General features: G+C 42.0%; 1 protein-coding gene across 1 annotated transcript; it reads right to left on the reverse strand.

Moving 5' to 3' along the window:
* Positions 1-370: 370 nt before the first annotated feature.
* Positions 371-3,365, reverse strand: LOC310851994 (ferritin heavy chain A-like; the record flags this gene model as incomplete). The annotated part of the gene is made up of 4 exons (XM_083754700.1): positions 3,165-3,365; positions 2,090-2,236; positions 1,264-1,389; positions 371-538 (listed from the first exon to the last, which is right to left on the reverse strand). Exons 1-4 carry the CDS (start codon positions 3,264-3,266, stop codon positions 371-373), a joined length of 543 nt encoding a protein of 180 aa, XP_083610826.1. The 5' UTR covers positions 3,267-3,365.
* Between the last annotated feature and the right edge of the window lie 6,396 nt (positions 3,366-9,761).

Below are 9,761 nucleotides of genomic sequence, written 5' to 3' on the forward strand. Positions count from 1 at the left end.
GATGGGAGCTGTAGTCCAATCATCTAGAGGACATCAGGCTAGTGTAGATTAGTAGTTCTTAAACATTCTTACCCACCCTCCAACCACTTGAAAATTGTTGAACAGACCACTCTCCCTCTTTTAGCAGTTGTAAGGCACTGTGCTAGTGGCTGTGATTTTTAATTGTTTTGGTATAAATATGCCACGGACCACTTGAATGAAGCTTGCAGACCACAATTTGGGAACCCCTGCTCTAAATAGATTTGAATGAGATCGGTTTGCTCTGAGTGTAGGAGACAATCCAACAATATGAGGGCACCACACATACACACCACTTTGCATTTAGGACAATAATTTATTATTTTTTAACACCATCATATGCTATAACATTTTAAGATGCTGCACAGCTGCACTCTCCCAAGGTGAGCTTGTCAAAGAGGTAATCTCCTGTGCCATTCTGGGGCACCCCCAGGCGCCTCAGGTTCGTGAGGAGGTCTCCAAGCAGCTTGATGGCCTTCACTTGCTCTTCCAGGTATTCCGTCTCCAGGAAGTCACACAGCTGAAAAGATCAGAGACAAGCTTTGGCCAACTACACAAGTATTCACTGCAAGGTTATAGAATAGTATAGATAATGGGGAACCTCTGGCCCTCCAGATGTTGTTGGACTTCAGAGACTTCAGATCCCACCAGCTAGCCTGGACAGCAGTCAGATTATGATAGCTGTAATCCAACATCTGGATTACCACAGATTCCCTCATGGATTACTATCAATAAAATATCCATAAAAATCCATGAGTGTCTGTTGGTCTAGCTTGTCATCTAGAGAAGGTTAATGCCACATGCCTTATTCCCCCTTGTGTCCTTCTTGTTAAGACAAGCTTTTGTGAACCTGTCCTCAAACAAGAAGGACACAAGGGGGAATAAGGCATGTGGCATTAACCTTCTCTAGATGACAAGCTAAACCAACACTCATGGTACCAAATCATGGAAAGGCTTTCTAGATTTAAGTAATAATAATTTTATTGATAGTAGCAATGACTGTTATACCCCAAACAGGCTTGCTTGCCAAGAAAAGCAGTTGAGTCTTCCTATTTTTAAATGCCATGGGGGCAAGAAAGAAATAAGAGGCATTCGTTTTATGGAAGGAAGAAAACCTTGCAGAAAGAACAGGTATTCTTTTTATAGCTTTCTCCTCTATCACAGCTAACTATGGTGCATTCAGCCCCCCAAGCCTCCTGAATATAAGGAAGGCTTCTGGACAATGTGGCATTACTGAAAACTCACATGAGGGTCTGCCTTCTCTGTTGCCAGCTTGTGCAGATCCAGCAAGGCCTGGTTGACCACCTTCTCCAGCTCCAGGGCAGACTGCAGGGCATCCACGCTGCTTCCCCACTCATCCTTCTCTGGCTTCTGTGCAAGAGTTGGATGCAAGGATGAGAGGTAAGGGCATAGCTGTCAACTTACAGATTTGAAAATAAGGGACCAGCAGCCTTGAAAATAAGGGACCAGCAGCCAAAATAAGGGACCTGCAGCCTCACCTGTTCCAGGCACTCCAGTCTTCATGGCCTCCTGCAGTCTGGTAAAACTCATGTTGGTAGCTTCGAGAACACTGTCCAACCAACTTTGTAACCAGAGATTCAAGTGAATAATATCTGAATTACATGCACCACAAGGCCTATGCAGCCTCAACTTAAGATGGCTCCCCGGCCTGGCTTTGCACTGCAAAGTTTGCAGCAGCACGTGCAACAAAATGGCATCCAGCATTCAAAAAACCCCTCAGCTTGCATTAACTAGCCACACACAAGGCATGCAAGCTCCACCCCCCAGTCATTCTTAGACTTCTTATTGGGTGAGCAACACAGCCAAGCAACACAGTTGGAGCCTCCCTCCTCCCTGGCCGGCAGGGAGGGGGGAGGGAGAGGAGCTGCTTCCTTTGAAATTTAAGGGACATCATTTAAGGGACATCCATCAATAAGGGACAGCAGCGGGACATGGTGCTGGAATAAGGGACTGTCCCTTCAAATAAGGGACACTTGACAGCTATGGGTAAGGGCCCAAGATATTCTTTTATCTTCAGCCCAGCCCAAAGTCCTCTTGCTTTTCACCTCACCTTGATGTCCTTCAGCAGGATGCGTCCTCCCCGCTTGTTCTGGTACTGCAGGAACTTCTCTGCATGCTCCCTCTCTTCCTGGGATTGCTCTTTCAGGAACTTGGCCAAGTGATGCAAGGCAACATCATCACGGTCAAAGTGGTAGGACTGGAAGGAGACAAAGTTACTAGATTTCGGGGTGGATAAAAATTAATGTATTTTTTTAATGGATTTAAAAATAATAATGGATTTTTAAAATTTAAATTGGATTTTTAAAATAAAATTCTCTGGAAGGAAAAATCTTTCTAAAGGTAGTTTTCTATTGAAGTTACATTATAGTCCAAAGGCTATTCATGAGGAAATAAGGATTTGTTTTAAGTTTTTCATGTGTGCTAAAACTCAGTCTAAGTTTTTTTATTATTATTGTTTAACCACATCAGTTAACAAACATGGATACATATGCTACAATGTTATTGTTTTAGCTAATTGTTTAAATTGTTAAGGAAATAATTATTTTTCTCTTAATAAAGTACAGCAGAAAAGTTGACCAAATATAAACAGTTAATTTATTAAACCTCACAATAATTTCATAATTATCTATTGTATAACCAAATCAGTAATTTTTGATATAACTGTAAAAAACTACTCTGAAAATTTATTCCTAAAATGAAACCATCTGGTTGTAAATATTAAGATTACACCAGCAAGGATGAGTCTTTCTGTAAAAAAAAGAGGAAGATTTAAATCAAGTCTTACTGACTAGCAATTTAAATCAATTTAAATCACCCTGCTAGATATATAACCCAATGGGCATATGGTTGCCTGGTTTCTTCAACAGGACTATGTTCTCTCAACTCAGGCTTCATAGAGAAACATCTAACACCTGCAAGATCCCATAGGCATTAATAGTGGAGGACATTTGAGGAACCTTGCAAGGCTAAGGAATCTATCTGCAAAGCCTTATCAGAAATAGATGTTACTGAATTCAGTGCATGAATCGCGTAGGATCAGACCAAAGGTGTGAAATTACATGGGGGGGGGGGAGCCAGTGAAGTTTATTCTCCCCAACAAGCAAAGATAGCAAAGAACAACTTACCATGGATAGGTAGACATAGCTAGCATAGAGTTCCAGGTTAATCATTCGGTTTACGGCAGCTTGGCAGTCAGCATGGTAGTTTTGGCACACCTGAGACACCATCTTCGCGTTACACCAAGCACAATCAGCAACAACAAACAGTAACACAAGCGTCCTGTAGAGCTGCTTGGATCCCAGGTGTTATATGTATGCCATTTAGAGGCAGGCCTGCTAGTGATTAGCAGCAGTGCTGCCCAATAGAATTTCTCTTCCAATTGGCTTTGTGGGCGGGTTAATGACTCAGCTGTTGGTCGGCGGGGGTGGGAAGAGAGAGCCTGCAGCTGTGTTGAACAAAGGCTCTGCCTTATCTCATAGCCTTTTGGCCTGAAGGAGGCGTTATGTGGCTCTCCCTTATTCACGGGGGGTCTAATCATGAAAAGAGCCCTGGTGGATTGGGAGAAAGACACATCTAGGCCAGCTTCCTGTTCACACAGTGGCCTAGGTGACATAGCCAGTGTGGTGTAGTGGTTAAGAGCGGTAGTCTCGTAATCTGGTGAACCGGGTTCACGTCTCCGCTCCTCCACATGCAGCTGCTGGGTGACCTTGGGCTAGTCACACTTCTGTGAAGTCTGTCAGCCCCACTCACCTCACAGAGTGTTTGTTGTGGGGGAGGAAGAGAAAGGAGAATGTTAGCCGTGTTGAGACTCCTTTGGGTAGTGATAAAGCGGGATATCAAATCCAAACTCTTCTTCTCTTCTATGTGAATGCAAGAAATGAGTGCAGCAATTTGTGGTCAACAGCAACTGGTATGCAGAAGAACAATGCCACTGGTAGTAGAGATAAAACATAGCTATCATGCCTAGTGGGCAGTGAAAGCCTCCAGCTGCTTTTGGACTACAGTTCCCATTATCCCTGACCACTGGTCTTGCTAGCTAGGGTTGATGGGAGTTGTAGTCCAAAAACAGTTGGAGACCCAACTTCCAGATCTTCCAGCCCCATCTGGAGATGCTGAGAACTGAACCTGGGATCTTCTACATACAAAGCAGATGCTCTACCAATGAACTACAGCCCTCATAAAAACTGGGAATAGTATTGTCCAACCGATGCAGCCTAGCAGAGCCAGTCCACAACATTTTGGTGCCCAGTGTGTTCGATGAAGCCCCACCCTCCTCATCTGACTCTACATATAATGTTACCCATGCATAGCTGTCAACTTTCCCCTTTTCTTGCGAGGAATCCTATTCGGAATAAGGGAATTTCCCTTAAAAAGAGGGAAACGTTGACAGCTATGTACCCATGTGATTATCAACTGGGCAGTGTGATTTTTTTATTAATTGAGTACTAGGTCTATGCAGGAAGATTGTTCTCAGGACGCAGGGTAAATCTTCTTTCCCCGGCTATAATTTCTAATGACTTTCCACCCCTACTTCCATGGAGTAATCAAGTAGGTGTTTCCATTGCTATCAATGGGAGGTACCCTCTCCAATGCTAATTACTGCAAGGGTGGGGCGGATTTCACTGAGATTGCACCTGGGGGAATGAAAGCTCAACCCTCCCTTTGCACAGTACACTGATAATAATCCCACACACCTGGTATTTTTTTTATTTTTCTTAAACAGATAATTACTGATCACATCGTTAATGTCAAGTGGAGTTAGGCCAGATCTTTGGGTGTTTTCTCCATGGCTTCCCCTCCCAATGTTGCACTTTTAAAGACATAACTTTTGTATTGATTTTCCTACCTTATACCTACTGCTTTATATGACATACAGTACTTGAATCTAATACAATGGTACCTCGGGTTACATACGCTTCAGGTTACATACGCTTCAGGTTACACACTTCGCTAACCCAGAAATAGTGCTTCAGGTTAAGAACTTTGCTTCAGGATGAGAACAGAAATCGTGCTCCGGCAGCGCGGCAGCAGCAGGAGGCCCCATTAGCTAAAGTGGTGCTTCAGGTTAGGAACAGTTTCAGGTTAAGAATGGACCTCCAAAACGAATTAAGTACTTAACCTGAGGCACCACTGTACAACTATCCTGTATTTCACTTAACATTATTTTCATAATTTTAACCCTTCCCCCATTTTTATTTGATCATAACAGTTCTTCAAATATTCTGAAAAGTGTTTCCACTGGTGCATTTATTGCTTTGAGAGATATTTGTGCCCCTCGTCAGTAAGTCCACAAGGAGTTCTATGTGGAATGAGATCAATAGTGAAGTAAAGATGAAGTCAGCAGCAGAAGCAGTAAAATCCAGAACTCCAGCAGGCTAAGACTGAGATAAAATGTGTAGCCAATGTAGTGTTCACCAGGTGTTTCTGGACTCCAGCTCCCAGCATTCCCAACCACAAGTCATACTGCCTGGGGCTGATGGAAGTCAGAGGCCAAGAAGATCTGGAGAGCACCACGTTGGCTACCTCTGAACAAGATGATCTGTTGAAAACCCTGGGCAAATACAGAAGACTGATATAGCAGTACCAGTTTAGAACATGAGGCTCGACCCTAGACAAGCCCACACACCACATACTGTTAGACTACAAACCCCATACACCCCAGCCAACATTGCCAGTGGCCAGGGATGATGGAATTGTAGTCCACCATTGCTTTTGAAGGACCACAGTTTCCAATCCTTGTCTTACAGGCAAGCATCAGCACTTTGAACTGTGCTTAAAAACTGACCAACAGCCAATACAGTACTTAGCAAATGGGTGAGGTAAGTTCTCTGTGGCCCCCAGAACAAGAACAAAACTTTGGTTTACCACTCATATTTTTTGGAAGAAACAAAAAATACATCAGATACTGGCTATGTGGCCACTGTCCTTTATCTCCCTCCCTGAGACAACCTTCTGTTTCCCTACAGCAGACACAGCATGTCTGAGTTTACGTCCCCTCCCCACCAAATCACATGGCAGCATATGAGGTATCAGTAAAGGGGTTCAGCTGCTCTTCTGCAATGTGAGTGTATCAAACAGGTATTCCCCTATTACCATCCTAGGGACTCTCAAAGGGGTCTTTCAGTTTAGTGAGATAATCGCTCAGGTCTGTGTTAGCCTTCACCTGTTCCTCCAGGCATCCAGACTTCTGGAAGTCAAGCGGCTAAAGGTTTCTTAAAGGCAGATGCTGCTAAAATTGGGCATAGTACTATAAGGATTAAGCAGGATTATAGAGAGGTGCAAGAAATCTCGAATTCCTTTGGAGGAGAATATATGATCAACTGCTGGGCAGTTAGCTTAAACCACTGGGAAAAGCTAGCAGATGATTTATACCTGACCAGATTTTAAATACCTTGCTGGTGTACAAAATTTAAGAGCACAGGATTTATTGCTGCAAAACATTGCCCATGGTTTTTGTAGCTAGCTCAGAGCTCATGCAAGGCTTTACTATGTTCTTTGGCGATCATTCATAGCTGAGTAAGATTGTCTTCCATGAACAGGGTTTTAAAAGTGAGTCTGTAAGTGACTGTGGAGGCCAATTCTGGATCCACATGTTCTTCCACAGTGGGGACATTGGATTCCAGGCGGGAGTTGATCACGGTGTGGATTTGCCAATCGTGCCTTTCTCTTAGCATGTTTCTCCCTTGCGTCCTGAGTTCGAGAGTCTTCAAAGCCCACGACACCTTTGGTAAAGGCTGTTCTCCAGTTGGAGAGCTTGCAGGAAAGTGTTTCCCAATTGTTGGTGTTTATACTACATTTTTAAAAATTTGCCTTGAGACCATTGACTTCTACAAAGGAGGGTTCTTAATACTGAAGCATTACTGAACACAAACACAAGTGTCTCCATCTCTAGTTTTTACGTTGGTTTTACGCTGATTTTTGTCTTGGTGCTGTCTTTGTATTGGTTGTTAGTTGAGAATTTGTGTTTTTGTGTTTTACTGATTTTAATTTGTGAACCACCTAGAGGATATGATGCATAAATGCCGCTAATAAATAAATAAATAAATAAATAAATAAATAAATACTGAGCTTCAGTTCATTGGCCCATATCCAGTCTACTACAGATGCCTAGTAACTGATGTTCCATGTTCACTGCCTTAACTGAATCAGATGTAAACAAGCAACAGAACTGGATGTCTTCAGCAAATTAGCCTTTGACTGGCCTTAACCGTCCATGGGTCCTTTACCTTTTATATCTCTATTTGTCTTCCAGTGTCTTTATAGTTCTATAGTTCTCTGGGTTTTTCAGGGCTTTTTCAAAAGTTGCCTGTAGAACACTGAAGAGCTCTGGAGTTATTATTTATTTGTTAAAGCACAGCAACAGAGGTTTTTTGGTTTTTTTTAAAAAAAGGATGTTAAAAGCTTTTTTTAAAAAAAACCACACACAAAACAAAACATTTGTTGTTCTGCTTTAACAAACCAAACCACCTCACAGCTATTCAGAAATCGGCAGGCAACATTTTGGATTCCCTCACAATGTAAAGCCTGTCAAAAGACACAAACAAACACTGGAAAAGAAAAGCTGTTGTGAAGCTGCCAAGTTTTTTTCTTAAAAATGTGCAAGAAAGAACATGAGCCATTTGTTCTCCTCTTAATTATTTTAAAGTAAGAAAGAGACAAGCCCCAACTCTCCTCATAAGGGCTTAAGGATGAAAGTACTTCCTAGTTACCTTTCGCCACAAGAAGCCCCTGGACCTATCTGTCTGCAGAACTGTGAAAGGCACAGGAATTTGACAGTGGAACAGACTCCCACAGAAAGTGCCAGGGCCACTTTCATGGGAGGTTTATGCAGAGGCTGGATGGCCACCTGTTGGGGTAACAGAGGATTTCCTGCACTCGTAGGGGTTTGAATAAATGACCTTTGAATAAATGACCTCTTCCAATTCTGTGAAAAGCTCTGCCAAAAAATTAAACGGTGGCATGGCAGACCCTCCAAGTGTCCCTATTTCCTAGGGACAGTCTGGATTTACAGAAGCCATCTTGGTTTCTGATTTGATCCCGGAATGCCCCACTTTTCCTTTAGACATCCCTATTTTCACCAGAGAAATGTTGGAGGGTATGGAGTTATGTGACCCCCAGTGCCAAGAGGATAAGTGATTACACAACCTTTAGAAGACATCTGAAGGCAACCCTGTATAGGGAAGCTTTTAAATGTTTCATTATGTTTGTATATATGTTGGAAGCTGCCCAGAGTAGCTGGGGCAAATCAGTACGCATAATAAAATTATTATTTGTATTATTATTATCAACCATCACCACCATAATCATCATCATGAAATAGGGCGTCCCTATTTTCATCGGAGAAATATTGGAGGGAATCATATGGCCTTTCGGTTTTAGACCTTTCACATTGTTTCCTTTTGAATCCCTTCATGGGAAGATCATCCTCATATATCATTGGATGTCCAGATGTTCACAAATTCTAGTGTTCCAGGAGAGGGGAGAAAAACATTTTTCTATCCGTTTTCTCCATATTATTCAGAATTTTATAAACTCCCATCATTTCACCTCCACCACACTGGGGAAAAACCACACACGCTATAAATAAGTCAGAAATTAAATCATTATAACAAAAGAAGAAAAAACTGCTATGTAAAAATCTCTTAGAAATAATTTTGCTTTCTAGCGCCATCTGGTGTTGCATGTTTATAATGAATTCACAATGATGGTTTTTTGACTAATGTAGCTGAGTCCACTTTCTTCTTCCGCACTAGCTCCCCCATTCCTTCTCTTCTCCCTCCATCCCCCCATCGCAACTGCTGGTGCCCCAGTATTCCAAATCCCTTGGCAACCTGAAACTGCTTCACTCTTGGCTTCTTCATTTTTTTTACTTAACCACTGTTTTCCCCAGGCTGCTAATTTTATGAAATACATTAGAACCAGAAGAGAAACATTAACACACTGGGAGAAATGAGGTGTGCAGCATTTCATTTTTCTGCGTTAAGTATTTAAGGTGATGTGTGTGCGCACATGATAAAGAATTATTCTAAGTAAGGCTTGCAACTTTATGAATGACAGAGCTCCTGTGGATTAATGCACAATGACACTTTTCTATCATGGAGACACCCTGATGGAAAAAGCGTCACCTGCTTAATGTCTGTTCTTGGCATGGCTTTTAAAAACAGAGTTAGAAAAAGAAAACAAAGGAAGAGGTGGTCGGACTCATGCTATTCCTTGGCATATCCTCATAACAGGGCTAAAATAATTATAAAATATGGAAGAATGATAAAGCTAAAAAGCATAATGTAGGATAATTCCATCACGCCCATCCTAATATTGTAACAAACCTTCTGAGTTTTGAATGTAATCTTTCAGAATGAAACTGAGATCGATTGACAAGCAAACACCCATTCTATCAAAGCAGGAAGGCAGTCTCAGATACTGCTGTCAGTATTCCTGAAGGTAATCAATTTTTATTTTTATTTTTATTATTTATCTGACATCAGAGACATAGCCTGACATTTGACAACATTTTCCAAAATTGAATTTCCATGCCAGAGATTAGATAACTCATTCGTGGCAAGGCATATTTCCTCCGTCATGGGGCGATCATCTATATTGTTAGCGGTGGATTGAACTTACTATCCAAGGCTCAAGAAATTCATTTTCAAGCAGGGATGCTATAGTCATCTTGCTCAGTTTTCAGCTTCACACAGCAGTGGTACCTAATGACAAAGCAGGAC

Source organism: Podarcis gaigeae (assembly GCF_964106915.1).
Source record: "Podarcis gaigeae genome assembly, chromosome: 9".
Taxonomy (NCBI): Eukaryota; Metazoa; Chordata; class Lepidosauria; order Squamata; family Lacertidae; genus Podarcis; species Podarcis gaigeae.